Raw genomic sequence first — 24,209 nt, 5'->3', positions numbered from 1 at the left:
ATGGGGTCCAGCTGGGATCCTGATTTAATAGCTCTATACAATATTTTAAAGGCTTCACTGGAGATAGGGTCCAATCTAGTGAGTGTCACCAGTGGTAACTCGGCTGGGAGAAAATCTAAGGTGGGAGTGGCAAGAGATAGTTTTGGTTGAACGGGGCTGTGGGAATGTGCATTTGAATGTTTGACTACTGGTATGTTGTTAATACCTTCCAAAATGGTTGCGATTTTACTGTTGAAATATTCAGACAGGTTGTCACACAGTGTCTGTGACGGTGTGATCACTTTCTTGAGGCGGGGTGGATCGGTGAATTCTTTGAAAATTTCAAAGGTTTTCCTCGCTTTGTTAGGGGCCGTGATGATCTGCCCATAGATGTAATTTGCTCTAACCTTCCTTAGTTTGTTTTTATATTTGTTCAATTTATTTCTTAAAGTGAGCTTATCCCCCTCGCGGTAATGGAGTCTCCATTTCCTTTCCAATTGTCTACATTTAAGTTTGGCATTTTTCAACGTGCGGTCGTACCAAGGGGCTGAGAGCTTTTTTTGATTTCTTCTGGGTAGTCAGGGGTACAGTTTCGTCTAGACTTTTTATAATTTCCCATTTGAATCTATTATAATTCACCTCCACCGTTGATGAAAAGTATGAGGTTTTAATAAAGAGTTTATTTTTGATTTCGGGGAGCCTATTCCAAGCTCTACCTTCTACTGCTGGCTCGGTAAGGGAACAACTTTTGGCCATGTGCAGATAAAAAGTAATCAGTGAGTGGTCAGTCCAACAGAGAGGTGTGATTTCCTCCACCGATGTAAGATTTTCAGGGGAAAATATAAGGACTAGGGTATGGCCTGCTAAGTGTGTAGGGCCAACGACCTGCTGTTTAAGGCTGATGGTTTCACAGGTACGGTGCAATTTCTTGTATGTTACTGACAGACTTTCTTCTGCCCAGAAGTTAAAGTCTCCCAACAGAAAAAAATTATTGTGCATGATCCACAGATTGGAGATTGTATCTAGGAAAGATGGAAAGGCAGAGGTTATAGACGTAGGAGGTCTGTAACAGAGGACTCCTGTTGCCATGTTTTCTTTCCTGGCCTTTAACTGAAACCCTAGCAGTTCTATTCCCTCTACGTTGTCTATGGGGAAAATGTTAAAGTCCAAGTTGTCCCTGTGGAGGATACCTACTCCCCCCGCCCTTTTTACCAACTCGAGGTTTAAGGAACCCTTTAAACCCATCTGGGCAGGCTTCACTTAGGTCAGACAGGGAGTCTTCTGTGGACCAAGTTTCAGTGATGAACTGTGCATCAAACTTCCCAGTGTCAAGCAGTATGTTAACTTCTACCGCGTGTTTGAAAAAGATCTAGCATTCAAAAGGCCACAGATTAATTTAGCTTTAGAGCCCTGGTTGCTATTATGGTTCTCAGGAGAGATATCATGATTTGGAGTGATCTGCTTATCGATACGCGCAAGTTCAGCGTATGTATAGCGAAGTCTTTAGGTTGTGTGGTGCTGGGATCAGCAGCATGGCTGGCGCCGAGCACGATCCGTGAGTCTTCTGTGCGCATGCGGCGCGCGTCTGCTGCACGCACGCTCCAGCCTGTTCCTAAATAGCGTCTGAGTGACGCAGATCGAGTCTGGGCGTGGTGTAGCGGCCCCTCTGAGATACGGGTGCCGTTACTGATCAAAGTTCAAAATAAGTAATTATCTCCGTCTGCTCGTTCAGAGTAGCGCAATCAATTAAAGAGCAGGTTCCCCAATTCAGTGCAAAAGTCAGTTTTAAAACCCCCGAAAATAAACATTTCAGATTCAATTCAGTACAATTAAGCACAGAGACAGTTGAAATTATTAGCAGCTCATAAGTCTTACACCATAGTGGTGCACGCACGCTCCAGCCCACTCCTAAATAGCATCTAAGTGATGCTGATCGAGTCGGAGGGCGTGGTGTAGCGGCCTCTCTGAGATACGGGTGCAGTTACTGATCAAAGTTAAAAATAAGCAATTATCTCCGTCTGCTCCTTCAGAGTAGCACAATCAATTAAAGAGCAGGTTCCCCAATTCAGTGCAAACGTCTGTTTTAAAACCCCCGAAAATAAACAGTTAAAATTATTAGCAGCTCAGAAGTCTTACACCATAGTGGTGCAAGTAGTGCATTGCCATAATCCAGGCGACTCATTATCAGGGCCTGAACCAGAGTTTTCCTGGCCTGTAGAGGGGTCCAATGAAAGGCGTTCTTAAGCATTCGCATGAGGCAAAAACAGGTTCTAGTGACTTACTCACTCATAGCAAGATTGTCGTCAATAAGAACTCCTAGGTTCTTTACATATTTTTTAGGAATAGGTGGGAGGGCCCAGCTCCGATGGCCACCAGTCGGCTGACCAGGCCGGGTGTGCTTTCCCAAACAGGAGGATCTCCGTTTTAATCATGTTTAGCTGTAAAAAGTTGTTAGTCATCCATGTAGATATTTTCAATAGGCATTTCTTAAATTTAGCTTTGCTCAGTGTCGGGTCATGGTCCATAGTGATTACCAATTGTGTGTCATCGGCATAAGAGATGGTTTCAAACCTGCATGACCTGTTGAGTCTTGCCAGGGGTGTTACATACACATTGAAGAGGGTGGGGCTCAGAATTGAGCCCTGTGGCACCACTTTATCAAAGACTGCAGATGCCGATGAAAATTCGCACAGCTGGACAGAATTTGTACATTCAGATAGGAAATCTTTCATCCATTCTAGAGCTTTATCCCCGATACCAATTTCCCCAAGTCTTTGCACCATGAGATGATGGGAGATGGAATTGAAAGCAGCTGAAAGATCCAAAAGTACCAATATGGCTGAAAATCCCTTGTCTAATGCCAGTTTGATGGTGTCCGTTACTTCTACTAAAGCAGTTTATGTACTATGAGAAAACCTGATCGCGAAGGGTCCAGCAGGTGATTAGATTAGAGGTATGGCACTAGTTGGGAATTTTCTAAGGACTCTAGAATTTTGGAAACCAAAGGAAGCAGAGAAATGGGTCTATAGTTTGCCATAAATATGCGGGGCACATGATTGGCATTAGTGAGAATCGTCCAAAAAGAGGACTTATTTTCTGTTTTTCCATGTTTAAAAATAAACACAGACAGGAAAGCAGATGGTTTTCAGTCTGTATTTAGTTGTGAAAATCAGTAAAAATAGAAAACTGGGAGCCTTACAATTAGGTTGGATACTCAAACATCTTACAAACCGGGTGTCCTTAGATTGAGTTTTATTAGCGGACCACACAAATGGAAAATTTTATGAAATGATTAGATGGTCATCAGATCGGCCAGCACTGACTGCGTCATAGAGCTTTTTTCTTTCTACTTTAAGCCATGTTCCACAGAAGCTCAACTGCTGTGCAATATGTAACAAAACACTGATAAAGCTAATAGATTTTGCATAGACAAATCTAAGGGCTTTGCCAAGTCTTGTTTTTCTTTCAGCTATTCAGCGCCAAGAGCCCTCAGGAATGCACATGTTTATAAATTCCACAATGTGTTCAATTGCATAGCCATTAATCAGGATAGAGGTCCATATGTATGGGTTTTGGAAGCTTCCCAAACTACGACAAATCAGGGTAAACTGGATTTGGAGACAGTTCATCGCCACTGTCAACCTGCTGGGCAAGATAAGCTGCTGTACTAGATCAGCGGTTCTTAACCTTTTGACTTCTGTGGACCCCACAATGAATCATTACTAGAATTCAGGGGTTTCCACCGAGTCATGTTGGTGGCTGGGAAACCCGGCCTAAGCAATTTCTCTTATTTGAACCTCAAAACAATGTGCAAAAATACAAAACAAGTAAACATCAAACAAGTGCTCAAATATTGAAATACGTTGTTTAATTCACTACCAAATATAGAAAACGTTTTAAAATGTTCAACTTTGCCTCTTTATTTGTAAATATTGTATTTATTTAAATTCATTATATTTCAATAATATTAAATTTTATAAAAACCCTGAGTAGGCCTCACAGACCGCAGGAGGTCTTTGGATCTCTCTCCCCTCCATAAGAGCACCACTATAGTACGTGGCAAATCCTTGCCTTGATAGCCGGGCAAAATGCTTGCGGGCGTGAGGCACTTCCTGGGTGTTTAACCAGCTAAAGCTGTACAGAGTGGACATCAAAGAAGATAATACTGAAGTCGGAAAACTCAGACAGAATCTGGTTGGCAAGCCTCTGAAAGGTTTCATGAGCATTTTACGAACCAAAGTGCATCACTTTGAACAAATTCAGGTTGTCAGGAGTCTAAAATGTTGTCCTCAATGACCCCCTCAAACCAGAAAAGAAAAACATGATAGAAAACATGGTTTCCGACTCTTCATTGAAATTCTGGTGTTATATGGGAAAAGAGGTCTACACAATGGCTGGTACCCATGCTTCAGGATGCGTTCAGATGTATCCTTCAGAGTGCAAGCAGAAGCATCACTCACTATGGATCAACAATAAATTAGCTCTGCCTCTCAAACAAGCACTGGCGTTGCAAATAGGTTTCGCATTTGGAAAGTTGGAGCTATTGGCTTTGTAAATGACATTTTATATTTATATATCGTTATTGGCATTGTCAATAACAATATATAAATATAAAATGTCATTTACAAAACCAATAGCTCCAACTTTCCAAATGCGAAACCTATTGGCAACGCCAGTGCTTGTTTTCCAAGTCGAGGTCAACTTCCAATTCACCCAACACTGCTCCCTCTCAAACATACCACCCGTATTCACAATTAACAGCGTGGAAACCGCCCTCCATTAATTGTATGCAATACTTCTAAGCACCAACAACTGGTCACAACAATAAAGACCCGAAAAAAGGTCAACAAGGCTATTAATCAGACCGTAGGCACAAATTAAGCACTACTAATGCATGCATTGGAACTACGCCTAGCAAAAAACAATATATAAAAAATGTATCTTAAATGTTATGCAGCCAACAAAAGTTGCATCAATGATCAATCCAGTCCTCAAGTATTTAAAATGGATATTTTGTTTGAAGTCTTGTTCAACATAACAAACTTTTGTTCGCACAGGTAAAGTATATATTATTTGTGGTACTACGCTGACGATGACCTGTGTTCATCAATTCATAACGTTTGCTGCAGCCATATTTATTGCTTATTGTCGCTGATATTTTTGACGGAGGTGCTTTGACGGCTTTCAAAGTGCACGAAAAATGGGCGACTCTGTGGTAGTCATATCACATCTAAATATTGTACAGTAAAGCAAATACACCCAATTTCGCAACCGGTTAGTCCCGGGGTGGGGATTTGCTGAAGGGCCCAATCAGAATAGGCACTATTTGCACTTGGGTCTAGTGTAAAGGCTCGAGGGGGTGGGGGGAGGTGTTGTCTTAAAAGCGTCTAGTTGAAGCTCGGATTCCCACACTGAACATCAAACAAAAGGCAATCAGGAAGCAGTTGAGGGCAGCCCCCGCGTGGCTTTGTAGTCAGTCAATCAGGTGGAACTTCTTGGCAAATCACGGTCGCACTTCCAGAGCCCCCGCAAGGAAAGGGGCGCCGGGCAGGCTGGGGTAGACACTCACTAGAAGGGAGAGGTGTTTGGGGGGGAAATAACAAAGGAGATGCAAAGTCCGGGCTTCCCTGCTCCGATTTAAAAGAGTCGGGCTAGAGAGCTTAAACTGGGTCACACGGATTGTTCAATGCAACATAGAAGTCGGGACCAATAACGGCTGGGCTTCTAAGCGGATACAACACGAACAGTATGCCATTCTGCAAAAGTTACTGTTCGTTATACGGTCACACGCATGGCAAAGCCTGGCTAACAACTGTGCCACAACATGATATGAGATACTGTAAACAGTTCGTGTTTGATTCAATACAGTTTGATATTTACTGTACAACTCCGCCAGGGCTAATGACTCGTGGACCAAATCGGTAGAATGCGGGGCACAATATTGTATACTTTGTTTCAAATGATGCTTTGAAAACATCGAGCGAGGCTGTTTTTAGAGTAAGCATGTTTATCTCCTGGAGGAGGAGCTCCGCGGACTAGAAGCGGTCCCCGGAGCTCCTCCGCGGCCACCCTCCATTTCCAGTAATCCGTTTCCAGTAATCCTGTTTTCCCGGGCCCCAGACACCGCATTCAGCTGCGGAACAGCCGGAGCCCACTTGTGAGCGAGATCAGGGCTGTAGCGAGATCGGCACGGAAGAAAAGTGCATTTTCTCGCCCGCAGCAGCCAGTCTGACCGAGACTTTAAAATGGCGGCCCTGCACGGACGAACAGACGCCTGGTGAAGGAGGCAGATTCGGGGGCATCTCAAAGGTACTGCGGCAGATCCTGCGGAGGGAGCCGGACGGGGACAGCAGGAAGCGGGGCAGAAGGCGCCCTCGCACCGTCCGCTGAAAACTAATGGATGCTTCCTACACCACTCTCCTGATGAAACAACAGCCCGACCAGGATCCCCCTGCAGCACGCCTGGAACGTCCTCTGCAGCCCCACAAGAAACCACCAAGTGAGACCCCAAGTCCGACCGAAGACTCAGCCATGTGCACGGACTGCTGATCCTATTTTTGGAAGGATTTAAGTCCAACTCTCCATCGGAGCAGCGCCTGAGGTAGGACGCCTGACCCCAAAATGGCCGCCACGCGCGACCTCACCATCAACAAATGAGGCTGCCGACTCCCAATGCCCCCAATTTGATTAAGTGGAGCACATACTCCCTGGGGAGAACAAAGGGGAACCATAAAAAACATAATCGATCTTGCCACTGTCCCGTCAGCAAGTCTGGACGCACGAAGAGCAATCTGACTTTAAAATGGCCACCACTCACGACCTCCCCAACAACAAATGAAGCTCGCTGACTCCCAATGCCCCTAATTTGACTAAGCGGAGCACAGACACCCATGAGAGCACAAAGGGAACCCTTTGGAAAAAACTAATTGCTCTGGCCATCGTCCCGGCAGCAAGTCTGTTCGCATGAAGAGCATTCTGACTTCAAAATGGCCAGGGGCACTCCTATTAGAGTGTCACTTCTGCCTCCAGGGCTTCAGACCCCCTCCTCCCCCATCTTGTCTCTCAACCCGGGCTGCTGCAGTGCAGCTCGCGCTCCTGGGAGCCTCGGCTGGGCAGTGTCTGGAGTCTTATCTCCGGCCCGAGTTTTCACAGGTCTTTAAAGACCATTAGCATATTTACATGCCTTTGTTAATCGATTACCTGCCTATTCCTTACTTTTGTATTTTTACACTTACTGCTGTAGTGTGAGACTGCATCCACACTTATGGAACTCTGCTCTTTGACTTATTGTAATAACTCTATTTAATGGTATCTGCTTTAGACCTTGCACCATATACCATTCCTATGTGACTCTTAGAGCTTATCCAGTCATATCCCCTCCCTATGTATATAGAGATAACTCTAATCACTAGTGTATGCAGTAGACCTTTGACCGATTGCAATAATGCTAAGCTTTGGTATTCGCGGAAGTCCTTACACCATATACCACCCCTATGCGTCTCCTAGAGTTTAACCAGTCATATCCCTTCCTATGTGTATGTAGTTGACCCGGATCACTAGTGTTTGCAGTGGACCTTTGTACTCTCTACCACCCCTATGTGACCCTTAGAGTGTTTCCAGTCATATCCCTCCTGTGTAGATAGAAGATAACCCTAATGACTAATATCCTATGTGATTCTTAGATTGTATCCATGTGTATCCCCTCCCTGTGTTTAGAGTTATAGCTGTAACGACTAGTCGCCTGTGTGACTGTAGGAATATAGCCAGGTATCCCTTCCCCCGTGTGTTTAGAGTTATAGCTGTAACGACTAGTCGCCTGTGTGACTGTTGGAATATAGCCAGGTGTATCCCTTCCCCCGTGTGAAGAGATAATCCTATTCACTAGAACAAAAAGAAACGTGTTCTTGAAATGTGTAACGTAACTGATTCTATGTAAAGTGCTGTGATAACATGTAACGGAACTGGTGCTATGTAAAGCGCTCTGATAACCTAATCGGTTCAAGTTCGCGCTATAGAAAACTCTAAAAATAAATAAAATAAAATAAATCTCTTTTGTAGTGTTTGATTTTCCAAGTGACATACCCAGACAGCAAAAAGTCTCATCCTGGGAGGTTAAGACATCGTCGTCCAGTGGACAATGTGATTCACACAGCTCAGTCACACACTCAGCCAAACAAGCGCCTGCCTAGGTTGCTTGTAGTGCAAGCGCTACAGAAAGAAGAACCTGATTTTTCAATGAAACTTACTGCCCTGGCTACATACACAGGACAATAAAGGAAGCAGTAACCCTAAAATTACACGTGCAAAACTTTGCTTGCCTGCAGCTGCGGGGGTTGTGTGCGCTAGGGCTGAGAGGGGTGGACCCAGGCGGGTACAGAGCGTGTCCTAACTTTGCTGCAGCTCTGGAGAGAGGGAGGAGCGGCGGCTACAGCCCCAGCCAGCGTCATGGCTTCTAGCATGAAACAAGAGGACAGTTGCTGAGCCAGAGGACCGGCTTCTCTTCGGAAGAGGACACCGGGCGCTTTCATCACACCGGGACCAGCAACGGATGGGATGCTTCCACGGCGGCGGTGGTCTTCGAATGGGGCGTTTTCGATCTTAAGTTCAAGTTCAAGTTCGGGCATTTATATAGCGCACTACTCACCCGGAGGGTCTCAAGGCGCTTGGGGAAGGGGTTTATTATTTGTCGAATAGCCAGGTTTTAAGTTCTTTTCTAAAGGAGATGTGGTTTTGGGTAAGGCGGAGGTGAGTGGGGAGTGAGTTCCAGGTCTTGGCAGCCAGGAAGGAGAAGGACCTGCCACCCATGGTGGATCTTCGGATGCGCGGGACTGCAGCGAGGGCTTTATTGGACGATCTTAGTTGGAGGGTGGGTTTGTAGAAGGACAGTCGAGTGTTGAGGCATTCGGGTCCTAGATTGTAGAGGGCCTTGTGTGCGTGGGTGAGAAGACGGAACGTGATTCTTTTGTTGACGGGAAGCCAGTGGAGGTCTTTTAGGTGTCCGGTGATGTGATCTTGGCGAGGGATGTCCAATATGAGTCTCGCTGATGCGTTTTGAATGCGTTGGAGTTTTTTCTGTAATTTTGCTGTGATTCCGGCGTATAGTGTGTTACCGTAATCCAGTCGACTGGTGACCAGTGCGTGGGTGACAGTCTTTCTTGTCTCGAGAGGGATCCAGCAGAAGATCTTTTTGAGGATGCGAAGTACGTTGAAGCAGGAGGATGAGACTGCGTTGACTTGTCTGGACATCGAGAGAGAGGAGTCAAGGATGAAGCCAAGGTTACGTGCGTGGTCTGTGGGTGTGGGTGCTGTGCCCAGAGGGGAAGGCCACCAAGAGTCGTCCCAGGCAGAGGGGGAAGATCCTAGGATGAGCACTTCCGTTTTGTCTAAGTTGAGTTTTAGGCGGCTCTGTTTCATCCATTCGGCTACTTCTTTCATGCCTTCGTGAAGATTGGTTTTGGCGGTGTTAGGGTCTTTGGTGAGGGAAAGGATTAATTGGGTGTCGTCGGCATAAGAGATGATGTTGAGGTTGTGTTGGCGCGCGATGGATGCGAGTGGGCTCATGTAAACGTTGAAGAGGGTGGGACTGAGTGATGATCCTTGTGGTACAGATGACTTCAGTGGCCTCTGAGTTGAATGGGGGAAGTCGGACTATTTGAGTTCTCCCGGCGAGGAACGAGATGATCCAGTCCAGGGCTTTTCCTTGTATGCCGATGTTGCGGAGGCGTTGTATAAGGGTGCTGTAGAAGACTGTGTCGAAAGCCGCGGAGAGGTCGAGTAGAATGAGGGCCGCTGTCTCTCCGTTATCCAGTAGTGTTCGGATGTCGTCTGTCGCTGCAATGAGGGCGGTTTCGGTGCTGTGTTTGGCTCGAAATCCGGATTGAGATGGATCGAGGGAGATGTTGGATTCAAGGAAGGCGGCGAGCTGGCTGTTGACGGCTTTCTCAATGACTTTGGCGGGGAAAGGGAGGAGGGATATGGGTCGGTAGTTTTTAAGTTCAGAGGGGTCTGCTGTGGGTTTCTTCAAGAGGGCGCTGAGTTCGGCGTGTTTCCAGCTTTCTGGGAAGGTGGCGGAGTTGAACGAGCAGTTGATGACATCACGGAGATGGGGTGCGATGATGGAGTCAGCTTTGTTGAAGATGTGGTGGGGGCAGGGGTCGGTTGGCGAGCCAGAGTGGATTGAGTTCATTAGGCGGATGGTGTCTTCAGTGGTGATTGGGTTCCAGGCGCCAAGGTTGTTAGTTGGTGGAGTAGGATCTGAGGGGGGTGGGGGTTGATCGCTGGGAGTGTTCTCGAAGCTGTTGTGGATGTCGGCAATTTTGTTGTAGATGAAGGAGGATAACGCATCGCATTGGTCTGGGATGTGGGCTGATGAAGTCAGTTATGTCATCGCTGAATTGGGTGCGGGTTCCTGGAGGCCTGTAGATGAGGGTGCCTCTGAGTGTGGTCCTAGGGTCGGTGTGGATCTGAAAGTGGAGGACTTCTGTTTTGTCTGAGTTCAGTTTCAGACGGCTTTGTTTCATCCATTCTGCGACTTCTTTCATTCCTTCGTGTAGGTTAGTTTTGGCGGTGCTGGGGTCCCTGGTGAGAGAAAGGATCAGTTGAGTGTCATCCGCGTAGGAGAGGATGTTGAGATTGTGTTGGCGAGCGATGGCCGCAAGGGGGCTCATGTAGACGTTGAAGAGGGTGGGGCTGAGTGAGGATCCTTGAGGTACGCCGCAGATGATTTCAGAGGCCTCGGACTTGAATGGTGGGAGGCGGACTCTCTGGGTTCTTCCATTGAGGAACGAGGTGATCCAATCAAGTGCTTTTCCTTGGATTCCGGTGTTGTTGAGGCGTTGTAGAAGGGTGCTGTGACAGACTGTATCGAATGCTGCAGAGAGGTCGAGGAGGATGAGGGCGACTGTGTCTCCATTGTCCAGTAGGGTTCGAATGTCGTCTGTTGCTGCGATGAGGGCGGTCTCAGTGCTGTGTTTTGCTCGGAAGCCAGATTGTGAGGGGTCGAGGGATTTGTTGGCTTCGAGGAAGGCGGCGAGCTGGTTGTTGACTGCTTTCTCGATGACTTTGGCCGGGAATGGAAGAAGCGAGATGGGGCGGTAGTTTTTGAGTTCGGTGGGGTCTGCTGTTGGTTTTTTCAGAAGGGCGGTGAGTTCAGCGTGTTTCCAGTCATCCGGGAAGGTGGCGGAGTTGAGGGAGCAGTTGATGACGTCTCGGAGGTGCGGAGCTATGACGGAGTCTGCTTTGTTGAAGATGTGGTGAGGGCATGGGTCTGTGTGGGATCCTGAGTGGATGGAGTTCATCAGGCGGATGGTGTCCTCGGTGGAGATTGGGTTCCAGGCGTTAAGGGTGTTAGCGGGGGGAAGATGGTCTGCAGATGGTAGGGTGGGTTGGCTTCCGGGTTGGTTGTCGAAGCTGTTGTGGATGTCAGCAATCTTGTTGTGGAAGAAAGAGGCTAGGGAGTCGCAGAGGGTTTGAGAGGGGGTGATGTCGTTGGAGTTGGCCGAGGGGTTGGAAAATTCCTTGACGATGTTGAAAAGTTCCTTGCTGTTGTGGGCGTTATTGTCAAGTCGATCCTTGAATGATGTTTTCTTGGCTTTTCGGATCAGTTGGTGGTGAGTACGAATGGCGCTTTTGAAGGCATCCTTGTTGCTGGTGGATGGGTCTTTTTTCCAGGCCTTTTCAAGGGAGCGGCACAGTTTCTTGGATTTCTTGAGGTCATCGTTGAACCATGAGGCCTTCTTGTTGCCAAGTTTGTGATGACGTTTTTTCAGTGGTGCTAAGGTGTCGGCGGTGTTGGATAGCCAAAGGGTGAGGTTGGAGGCGGCTTCGTTGGCATTAGAAGAGAGGGCTGGGGGGTTTAGAAGGAGCGATGAGGAGATCTGGTCGATGGTGATTTTGTTCCAGTTTCTTTGTAGAGTTGGTTGGTGGTGGTTGATGGGTTTTGGTTTGTTGTAGGTGAAGTGAACGCAGCTGTGGTCAGTCCAGAGGAGCTCCGTAGTGTGGCTGAAGGAGACATGGTTGCTGGAGGTGAAGATTGGGTCGAGTGTGTGACCTGCGATGTGGGTGGGGGAAGTGACCAGTTGTTTAAGTCCGAGGTTGGCGAGGTTGTCCAAGAGGGTGGCGGTGTTGCGGTCGTTGAGCTTTTCGAGGTGGAAGTTAAGGTCTCCTAGGAGGATGTAGTCTTTGGAGGGGAGTGCGTGTGGGGTGATGAAGTCCGTGATGTCTTCACTGAATTTTGCGCGGGGTCCTGGTGGTCTGTAGAGGAGGGTGCCTCTAAGAGTTGTCTTGGGGTCGATGTGGATCTGGAAGTGAAGGTGTTCGGAGTTATCGAGGTTGGCGTCGGAGTTGGTGGAAATGCGGATGGATTTCTTATGGACGATAGCGATTCCACCTCCTGTATGGTCGGTGCGGTCCTTGCGTGTGATCTTATAGTCTTCAGGGATAGCGATGGCGATGTCAGGGGCGGAGGAGGCGTTCATGTTTCCGTTAGGAAGGCGACGTCAGGAGATATGGTGTCTAGAAGGTTCCAGAGGTCAATGGCGTGCCTGTGCACCAATCGGGTGTTGAGAAGGATGCATTCTAGGTGGTTGGGGTCGGGAATCCGTGGTGTGGTCGTAGCGGAGATGCAGCAAAGTCCACAGTGCGCAGCAATAACCAAATAAATTAAATCAGGCAAATTAATTCAGGCGCCGAGTGCGCAACCACTGTACTCAATTAAATGTTTAAAATGGGAAAAAGCGATACCAGGCGCTGCGAGCGATCTCTTTCTGTGCAGGCAGGCAGCAGCGCGATGTTCCCTCTGAGAGGCTCAGGCTGCGGGGAGCACAAGCGTCCGTAGGGAGGCAGAGGGCGAGGGGAGCGACCGTAGAGGAAAGCGTCCACACGGTCACAAATGACCAGGGGATGGAGCGCCGTAGCTGTACTCGTGGGTGGGCGGGTCAGCTGGGAGGCGGGATCTGGGAGGAGGCACGGGCTCACGGAGGTAAACAAAGTCCCAAAATGGCAGCCCGGTCCCTGAAACGAGACTGGAGCACAGCCGGAGTACAACACAAGTCACAAACACTCTCAAGACACTTCTCTTTTCCCCACACAGCAAAGTCCACAGTGCGCAGCAATAACCAAATAAATTAAATCAGGCAAATTAATTCAGGCGCCGAGTGCGCAACCACTGTACTCAATTAAATGTTTAAAGTGGGCAAAAGCGATACCAGGCGCTGCGAGCGATCTCTTTCCGTGCAGGCAGGCAGGCAGCAGCGCGATGTTCCCTTCTGAGAGGCTCAGGCTGCGGGGAGCACAAGCGTCCGTAGGGAGGCAGAGGGCGAGGGGAGCGACCGTAGAGGAAAGCGTCCACACGGTCTTCAACGGATGCCATTGGATTTATGTTTTTGGGAGCAGTTAATGTGACCTCGTTTTATGGACGGAACCTCACATTTTTCTCAGACTTTGGACATTTTCTGGCCGTGTTTTGTGCTATTAACCGTCAACAACTTTGCGTCGAGCGTTAACACAAAATGGCACCGCAGCCTCGGACTGCAGAGGACAACTGCGGAGAACAACCGCCTCGCGCTCTGTCTCGCCCGACGCGTGACTCAGCGCGAGTGCTGCCGCCGATGGATGAGTGTGGAGTCGCGCGATAGTCCTACCCCTGGAGCACCTGACCAATCGGAGAGGCTGCCGCATCTTCAGACACACCCATATTGCTCGGAATTGAGGTGCAGCAGTTCTGAGTCACTGTCTGGATGTGTCACGGGGCGGGGTCCGTTTGACTGACTTTGCGGGTAACGAATAAGCGCAAGGTTCAGCTGTTGCTGGATTTTCTGTGCAAATGGAGACAGTGCAGTTCCTTGATGGACGTCTAGATGCGCGTGCTTGTGTGGTCACGTGACCCGCTTTTGTGGTCACGTGACTCACATGCACTGTGGAAAAACCGCAGTGGTTTGACGAGTCGATTGAGCACTTGAATTTTCGCCTATTACATTCGCAAGCGAATGATAATAGGCGAAACCTAAAAACACTTCACTAATCCCGTAAAAAAATCAATTCTCGAATCCCGCCCATCTAGAGTATTTGTCATGCATAAGTGAGCTATCAATGGAATGATGACATGTGGCATTAAGAAAACGCTTCAAAATTATAAACAAAAATGAGCAGAACAACCCAGAAAAGTACTAAGTTGCAGATAGCTACTATGCTTTTAATTAAGTGAAAACTGTTATCATAAAATTCAGCTATTATATAGGCAACGTACCTCTTCAGTCCTTAACTTATACCAATGCTCCTACTCCCGAAATCACACCAACACTCAGCACCTTGGTATGCTTGAACCAAGAGAATGGACACCTTCAAACTCAAATTCAAAATGTAAATCCAAGATCCTGCAAAACCCCAATATCCTCAAGGGGTCTGCAGTTTCTCTCACACAAATAACAATGCATTCTTATTCAATCCAAATCCAATTATCTACCAATTACATGTTTAATATCCTAACATTACAACCTCAGTCACATGCTCTTCACCTTCTACATGGAACCCCTGGGGGTTCTGATCACACAATACGACTCCCTCCTTGATCAGTTCACCGACAACTCTAACACAAAATGTCATGAGTTTAGGACAGTCTATGCCTCGAATAATTAATTACACTGTCCACACTGGAATATTACTCTACCTTGGTGGTAAACCTGAAACTCAATCCAATAACTTGCTACAGCCTATGGATACACCACATTTCAACCACAGATCCATGCAGAATAAACCTGAATGACTTCTCTCCCTGCCTCACCACATGGGCAAGGTCTCTTGTTTTCTACAAATACTCCAACTCGACCTTCATGGACGTATAACCTAGATAGTATGCATGTCCCTACCTAGCTACCTTCAAGGAATCCAATTACTACTCACTAAACAAGCATTAGAAATGCAATAGGTCTCGCAGCATTAGAGTTAGTGCTTTTAGAATTGTTTATAGGTTTTTTGTTGTAAATCTTTTGCATTTTATTTTTTTGTAGGCAATGCAAAAGAATTACAAATCAAAAAAGCAATAAGCAAATGTAAAAGCTTTAACTAAAAATCCTGCGAGACCTATTGCACTGTGTGAGGGTGAGTGAGGGTGAGTGAGGGTGAGTGAGGGTGAGTGAGGGTGAGTGAGGGTGAGTGAAATGGAGTTAAACAAGCCCAACGTTTAAAAAAATCACGAAATCAAACCGGATACCCTTAGCCTTGTAAGCATGTAGGATTTTACAACTATGAAAAATACACAATTAAACCCTCCATACAAAGCTTGATGTTGAATTAAACAAACAGTGCCAACTCTGAAACGCTAGGAAATGCAGCTACATGTGCACAGCGGGCTTGTGTGAAACTTATTCCCCGAGTTCGTTGGATCGACGAGGTTCCGGCTCACAGAGAACTCTTGTCTTCTGACTGAAAATGTTAAAGAAAAAAATGGCCAAGTTTGGCACTGGCCCAGAATCAAAGTTGGTAGGAGGCGGGGTGTACTCCTTCGAGAGCTGGAGTAGATGGAGAGGAGGGGCGTCTAGGCGCTCCCTGTACCTCCGTGGCCTGGGGTAGAGGAGGAGCGGGGACATGTAGGCGGGCCCTGTACCTCCCAGAGCTGGTGCAGAATGGAGTCAGTCGCAGCTGAGTGCACACCTCACCGGGCCTGTAGAGAGGGAGGGGACAGGCAGTCGAGGAAGGGGGACTGCCTGCGCCTCACTGGGCAGGAGAAGAGTCCGCATGCAGGCAGTGCGGTGGAGAGGTAGAGCTGGCCTGGCATGGTTCCAAAATGGCTCCATACCATGTGTGGCAATTTCAATCGGTCTTGGATTTGTTCCAGCAGCGCTTTGCGTTCTGTTTCTGAGGCGCCGTTTACCATATTAAAAGAAAATCTCCCACTTCAAGTTGCAATGTTAAGTTGCATAAAAAGCCAATGCTGGTTAAAGGTGTAAGGCGTGGCATCGAGGCACTTGTCAGCTATGCGGGGCATTGGAGGCCCGGTGTGCAGTACAGAGGTCTGATGGAGAGAGAGAGAAGCCGAGACAGAGTATGCACCTAGGGCTGTTGGCGAGGGGCCCGAGAGTACGTAGCACGGACCCTGCAGCTCGCATGCATTGACTGAGGTGGGCCAAGTACCAGATGGAGGCGCAGCCATGGCGGGGCGCCACCTCGCAGGGCTGGGCGTGAAGGGTAGGGGGCTGGAGAGAGGTGGGGCACGGAGGCATGCTACGGAGCCAGGGTCTTAAGTCAGGGTGGGGTCTCCTCTCCCACTCAGACTGTGGTGAGAGACATTCTTTTCCAATGAGAAGAAAAATAAACATTGAGAGGTTGAGTGAAAAGGAGGGAGGGCCCCGGTTTAGAAGGGAAGGGAGTGTACACCGTGTGCTCATTCCTCAGCTTAGAAACTCCGAATTCAAGCGAAGAATACATTACAATTACCTACAAACCACGAGTTTGCATTACAAAGCACAAACACCGACACACGCAACCACGGGGTTTATAGATGCCGCCGCTGAGGAGGGGTGAGGCAGGCGGGGCAGAGCTGAGGCTGCCAGGGAGAGAGGGAGGAAAGGTGTAGAGCCGAGGCAGTGTCGAAGTAGGGAGGCACTACTGTAGTGCAGACTCCTGCTAGGACTACAAACCACACCACATGCTTCTCTCTGCCCCCACAATACCACTCATAGCTGTCTGCTCCACTCAAAGGACACTGACGACGTGACTCTAGTTCCAAAGCCCACGTGTCAACTAGCACTTTGTCCACAGGTACAATCCTACAGTGGCAGACGTCACGTGATCTACCACAGCACAAAGTGAAAGTGAATATCACTGGCAGTGCCCAGCAAGCGCTGACAAAGTTCCTTGCCGAAAACGTGCAGGCGAGGTGCGACACGGCCCGGAAGACGCAAGGAAGAGAGGGGAGGGGGAGGAGAAATGCGACACGGCGGGAGGGGGCGGGCAGGGGAGGGGGCGGAGAGGGGAGAGGTGCGACACGGCAGGAAGACGAAAGGAAGAGAGGGGAGGGGGAGGAGAAATGCGACACGGCGGGAGGGGGCGGAGGGGTAAACAAAGACGGACGTGCACGCGCCCGTGACTTTTAAGGTCAATGCGCATGCGCATAAGCTCAATGCGCATGCGCATTGACCTTAAATTTATCGTGCACTGCAAGGAATCGCCACGATTCCTTGCAGTGTGGATAAAGAGTGGATAACTCGCAATAGTCTCGCTTTGCTCGATGCGCATGCGCATCGACAAAAGGCGAGACCTAAAAACACAATTGGAGTCCTATTCAAGGGGCACATCTCAGGCTTTAAATTTTAGGAAAGGCCTGAAAGTTCTACAAAAGTAATCAAATTGTATCAATGAGAAATTGCTTGGTTCAAGAGTAGGTAAACTTTGAAAAAAAAAAACTCACAGCACACAGAATGAGCAGGAAGGGCTTGAAAGGCATGAGACTGGGAATTTGGGTGAAAATCCCATTGATAAAGAGAACAGAAGACTTAGGAAGCAGACATCATATTGCCTCCTACATTCCATATTTGCTTTTGTTGTTTTAATTGCTACTATAATGTCAAGTTATTAACGTCATATGTCAGTTTGTAACCATCCTAGATAGTATATCGCCTTCTACCTCCATATATGTTTGCTGTTATAATTGCTTATATAATGTCAATCTGTAATCTCATATGTAAAGCGCTCTGATACCCACGGGTCTTGTCCGCGCTATATAAAACACTATAAATAAATAAATAAATCTCAGGACCATCTGAGAAAGTACACCAAACTATTACCAGTCATCTGAGTTGAAGTTGTGAAGGTCCTGGACTCAAGAACCAATAAGCTGGTTTCTAACTTGCTTTAGTCTGCTGGGCTCCAGTTGGGTTTCAGGCTTTCAGGGTAGGCTATGTTCGGATGTGAAACATATGAATGTTGTATCCTGGAGACTGTCAAGCTTCATGTTGCTCCGTATTATCCATGTACCTCAACCGCCACATTCCCCACAGATCAATGGCACAGAGTTTAAAGGAAGTTTGCCCAGTATGGCCAGGACATTCAGACAAAGGAAAACAGCCCCGGTGAGGGCGGAGCAGCACGATGAGGAACACACGTACCATGGGAACACTGGACTGGTGTACCGCTCTCCTCTTTACCCAGGACAGCATGTCTCCCCACTACCCTAATTGTCTTTGTCTTCCTCTCATCACTACTGTGTCTGTTGTGGAGCAGTACCATCAGCTGACCTTGGTCATCTTTCAAAGACCTAATCAGCTACACTTTTATCAGCATCCACATCCCACTGAGACATGGAAAGGCAACACGGATAGCAGAATACATGGAAATAAAGTAAAGAGTTAAAGCGCTATAAGCATTTAGTACACTGACGCTGTAAAGATAATACAAGAAGCTACTAAATCAAGCAGGTCCCTATGCCACGGAAATGAAGACCGACCTTCATGCCTTCTGTGTCTAGGTAGTCTCAATTTCCACATGGTCCTCAGGGTGCTGGATGTCAGAGGGAAATTAAATGAGCTTAAAATGCAAGCTCCAAGCATATTCTGCATAAGGTACCATGTTCATTATGCCATCGTAATTACTAAAACATACTAACAGCTGAAATTGCAATTGGCGAGATTAATGCATAAACCTACATGTTACTATCAGAACAGCAGTAACACAGTGTATGGAAAGCATGTGCCCTACAGTGCACCTACCTGAGAACCAAGGACAAGAACAATGCAGTGCAGTGCAATAATAAAACTGTAAGTGAAAAAGCTGGGAACAGAGGTGACAACAAACTGATGGTGTTCTCCTTAGCAGTGATCGTGCTAGAGCGGGATATTAACGGTTGTCCTCTTGCACTCAATGGACACTGTGACCCAGGATAGAGCTCCTGGCGTGGTGCACACCCAAGATATTCTAATGCTCTGTGAGTAACGGACGTGCTCCTTATTACCCTGCAGGTATAACATTCAGTGTCCACCGGGGGATGCAAAGAGTGTTTTCTCCTTCAGCCTTCCCGCCATATACTCCTATTTCCTCATCCTGTCAGAGCAGGCTCCCCTCAGCACCAAGAACAGGGAGAGGGCACAAAACACACTCCATTTAGCAACTTCCTTGGTCCCCCAACACATCTTCAGTTAAATAAAGTAAAACAAATAAAGTCTAATTTAAAGCATTGCAAAAAGGCACTTCCTCCTTAACACCAAAGTTTGAATTAGTTGTGCCCTTATAATTCATGGTAATTGTTCATATGAAAAATAAAACATGGCAAATATAGTAAAGATCAATATTTTATCAAAGCATTTACCCTGAGTCCAGCTTCCGTTAACTCCAAGCAGTATCTGGTGCCTTCCCTGATTTCCACATTGATATATGCCACATCCACAGCACTGGGCAGATTTTTAGAAACAAACATGTTGCCAACAGCAAACAAAACATCATTCACAACTGCTTCTGCTTCTAGTCTCATGTCTTTTACGTCGACTCCGTCAAAATCCTTAAATTCAGAATCTTCTTCAAATCCAGAGTTAATGGGCAAATCAATAGGATTAAAGTCCACTTCCATACTCTGCAGAGACGGGAAAAATGTAAGAACATTCACAAAGCAGCTCCCAATTCTAATTAAGAACAATACATTAACAGGTCAGTTTTTGCTAGTATGACTATGTTCATGTGAAAGAGCGGTTACATATGTGATGGAAATACTGATAAAATGGTTGTTTGTTTTGGGATTTAACATGCAGATCATGAAAAAGTTGCAGTTATTCATTTAAAGGCCTCCTTGGCTTTCACAGGAAAAGATCTTGACAGATGGTTTCATCTTAGAAAACAATCTTAATAACAGTTTAGTTCTCAAGTCAACAAAACATCAAGCATAGCTTTACTAACAATTGATAGAATCCAAACAAAAATTGCACCACAGTGTGCTTTCTGCTCGGTGTACGTTCCTTAGTATTTTCTGTGAACTTTGTCTTTTCATATGAATCAGGTAGGATTGAGAATGAAAAAAACAATACCAGAGGTAAAAGAACACCAACTTGTTTGGCAATATTTAGCGTTTCTTTCCTCCGCATGACGCACCTACCTCAAACTCACCACCTTTCAATTAGCATTTCCTCTATTTTTTGGCCGAGATTTTCTTTGAAGTGGTCTAGAAACCTTCAGAGTAGCTCCCAGCCTTGAGTTCATATTTAATGGAGCACTGGAATAAATAAGTGTTGCGTTTTCCTTTTAAAAGTTAAGGAAAGGCTATGTTTATTTCACATCAGGCTGCAGATAGCAAAGCCTGATAATGAGCAGTGCTTCACTCAGATTGATGACCCATGTGGGTCACAGAGGTTCAGAACTGAAGCACTGAGGTATTTAACTCTTCAATCTATACTACTATTATAAAGGAAGAACTTTGAACCTTTGAGGCCGGTAAACTCGGGAACCACAGCGCCAATCCACACACCCGATACATCGTTGTAATCGTCAGAGTGTGCAGATGGACATAGGCTATATAAACTTAATAAATATACGTTATTTAAAAAATGTACCGGGAAAAAAAAGTAGTCACTTGGAAGAAGCGCCGGCCTAGACGTGCGTGCTGACGTGAGGAGCGCAGGGAGGAGCGGCGTCCAGGAGCGCGAGGAGGACCAGCGGACATGGAGCGGGGAGGAGCGGCGTACAGGCGGCGAGGAGCGGCGGACAGGCGGTGAGGAGCGGCGGAACGGTGAGCGGCGGAAAAATGAAGCAAAAAAAGACAATCGTGAGCAAGAGGAAGCAAACTGAGCATTACAAAAGTGAGCCAAACGGTGCATTACAGGAAGAAAAAGTTAGGTGTGCAGGTTACAAAAGCGTCGAAAGTAAACAGAGGTATAGGAGGAAAAATGGACGTGTGCAGGTTACAAAAGCATACAAAGTAAACATAGAGGTATAATACTGCAATATATGGAGGGAGGCTCCGGGGGACCCACGGACAACGTCGGGGCGGGCGGGGCCCTGAAGCCTATTTGCTCCCGGACAACGTCGGGACGGGCTGCTAGTAAAATGATATATTTCTGAATGCTTTTAAATGAAATTTAAAATGGAGAGTTAACTTAATGATTAAGTTAATTTTTCATTTTAAATTTCTCTCTTTCAAAGTGTCACATTTACAAACAAGCAGGCACCTTGCTCCCAGTGGCATGTAGACACAGCGCCATAATTAATCCCTTCCGTGCGGCGCACGTTTAGCGGGCGTCGGGTGCACTACCTCGGTAGTGCTGCGCAAGTCCACTGAAAGTTCCGGCCCCGCCCGCGCAATAGAACGTTCCACACCAGTGCGGAACGTTCGGCGCAGCGGAGTGGTTAAAACTGAAAAATTACATTTTCTTTTAAATGGGAGACATTTAAAGTGAAGAATAATGTTTCTATGAACGCTTGCCTTAATGTTTATCTCCGCTCTAAATTAAGCCAATTAAGTCCCAATGTTCTATGAATCATGTTTCTTCGCTTTAAATTACTCTCATTTAAACAAATGACTGTATGTTCCTGTTATAAATACGGCACCATGACCACGGGCCACTGGGAGCAATATGCATGCTGTTTTTAAGGGGAACAGCCATGACAACGCGGGGATTACCCCGCACTGCCATTACAATGCGGGGATTACAACGATAGTCGTTACAACGGCTTTCGCTGGAGGGCGCTGTTGGATAGGGAATAGTTTAATTTTCTATCCAACACCTTCCCTACTGTCAATGTGGGCTGGAGTTGGAATAGAAAATTAAACTATTCCACTATCCAGCGCCCTCCAGCGAAAGTCGTAACGACTTTCGTTGTAATCCCTGCGTTGTAATGGCATGCGGGGTAAAAGCCTGCGTTGTAATGCCATACAACCGTTTCTAAAGACACTTTAGCATGGGAGAAAATTAAAATGGTGAGTTTATGTAATGAATTTAAACAAAGTTAACTCGTCAGTTGAACTTTCGCCCATTTCAAAGTGACGCATTTACGCACAGCAGGCTTCTAGCTCCTAATGGCTGGTAGACCCGCTATCATATTTACAACTGAAAAATACAACCTTTTTTTTTTAAATGGGAGAAATTTAAAGTGCAGAAAAGTGTTCCTTAATATGAACATTTTGGCAGAACATTTTTCTGCACTTTAAATTTCTCCCATTAAAAGAAATGGTTGTACCTTTGTGACAAAGGGTATGTCCTGTGCCACAAATACATACAAAACAGGCTCTCAGTCAACCATAAATCACATTCATTCACACACGTCAATACATCCCCACAAAACATGCACTCACTGATACACATGGCATCCCTAGCACAGTATTATCAGGCTCCATGGACATTAGGTTTAAAATCAATGAAGCTGAGCGAGGGGGTGTCAGGTAACAATACGCAGGTTACTTAGCCTACGGTTTTCACTGGTAAGAAGTAGCTCTTAATACAGAAAAGGTGGGAGATCCCCGATTTAATGGCTTCAGATGTACAGCCGCACTGGTAATAGTTATGCTTTGTTCTCTTTTGCCTGCACTAGCAGTTTACTTGCTTTTAAAAAGATGTATGTTCTCTAGGGCTATTAAATGAATATTGAATTTTGCAATAGGGGTGTTTAAGTGTGGTGCCATTTTGCATTTGAAGTACTGAGAGTTACTGCTGCTAATGTTACCCTTGTCTAACTGTAATGTGGTTGTAATAAGGGCTTGGCTCCGGAGATGTTAGCCCCTACATCGTACTCACAATCTTTCCAACAGTATTTCCTCTTTTTCTTTGGCTGCCATCCTGGATGTATTTTTTTGGTACGGTCTAGTATTTGGAGTTATATGCTGCTAATCATAATGGTATTTAATGCCAAAAGCAAATCAGTGTGTGCCTGGGACACGCTCAGAACTTGCTATATTCACGATTTTACCATCGAACCTTTTACCTACATCGAACCGAGTTTATTCCCATTAGTCACCCCTTGCTGTGCAATGGTTGTAGTGTTGACATTGTCCCAAAACCGCCTAATCTCCCTTTAGGCTAGCCACACCACCTCCAACCTTCCATCTCAGCCACACCACCTCCAACCTTCCATCTCAGCACCACAATACCTCACAACTGACTGCTCTTTTGGCTCAGTTACTTCTTCAGATTGCTCCAAGTCCTACGATTTATGTTTATGCTTATATGACTTTTCTAGTTCAAAATGCCTTCATAAGTGTCCTTCACACCCTTCTTTTGAGCCTTCACTTTCTCCTAATGTTGTTGAGTCTAGAGTCTATCCCCCACGCTTTAAATGCGGTCTTACTAATGCCCTTTTATTTATTTTTTAAATGCCTTGGACATTCATGATTTAATACTTATTTTTTTAATAAGGAAGAAAAGGGGAAGGGGGAAAAGCATACCTTACAGAAAGCAAAGCATTGCGAGAGTGACCGACATATACAATAGATCTCATAGCAGAAAAGGCAGCCGCAGCAGCTCACATCAAAGAAAATAAAGTGTTGGTCATGCATAGAGGCCCCCCATACCTCCCGCCAGCCATATGGCAGATTTCAGAGGAAAGTCACTCACAAATGAGAGGCAATCCCTGGAGTCGGTTGGTGACCACATCCACCAAATCTGCAGCCACATCCAGCATCTGCAAATACAGAGCGAGTGGGGCCCAGAATTCTTTAGGCCGATAGTGCGCTGGCATAAGTTCCCAGTAGTTTAGACAGCTGTTCCCTGACAATATGTGGCATCCTGTAACCAGTCAGCAGTCTTAGGCACAGGCCGCCTCCCCCAGTGGATAGCCAACCATTGATTAGCCAGTAAAAGCATCATCGCAGTGAGGCACCAAGATTCAGGGGGACCCCTCCGCCCCCCACCCAGCCACCATCAGCATCCGCTGCAGGAGATGACCAGTGATCTGGGCTGTCTTGTTGTATACGCGGGATCAGCAACATGCCACCTCTGGGCAGTCCCAAGCAATATGTAGGAAGGTGGCCTGCAGGGCAGCACATCAAATTGTGCATCCTCTGCAAGTTCCATCCTCAGCAGCGAAATGGGAACGGAAGTGCAAAAGGAGGAATCTGAAATAGATAAAGCGAAGTCTATAGTTCATAGAGCTTTAGATTGGGTGCTGCAACAGTACCACTATAATGCAGAGATGAGGGGGGGAGATGGGGGGTAAGAGTCTGCATCCGTTTCCCAGGCAGCACGTACCCCAGGGTCACATACGAGCGCTTTCTCCTGCATCGTAGTATAGAAAAGAGCGATTCGCTTGCCAGAGGAGGGACT

General features: G+C 46.7%; 1 protein-coding gene across 1 annotated transcript in view; it reads right to left on the bottom strand.

Annotated features, from left to right (window-relative positions):
* Window positions 1–24,209, bottom strand: part of GSKIP (GSK3B interacting protein) — a 65,193-nt gene that overhangs the window by 35,761 nt on the left and 5,223 nt on the right. The window contains exon 2 of the mRNA XM_086937745.1: window positions 19,277–19,537. Coding sequence (XP_086793871.1) covers window positions 19,277–19,534 — 258 coding nt within the window. The 5' untranslated portion in view covers window positions 19,535–19,537. The remainder of the gene's footprint in view (window positions 1–19,276; window positions 19,538–24,209) is intronic.

The sequence above is a fragment of the Lissotriton vulgaris genome, chromosome 9 (assembly GCF_964263255.1).
Source record: "Lissotriton vulgaris chromosome 9, aLisVul1.2, whole genome shotgun sequence".
Lineage (NCBI taxonomy): Eukaryota > Metazoa > Chordata > Amphibia > Caudata > Salamandridae > Lissotriton > Lissotriton vulgaris.
Note: the sequence above shows the minus strand (reverse complement) of the source record. Positions and strands in the feature narration are given on the sequence as shown.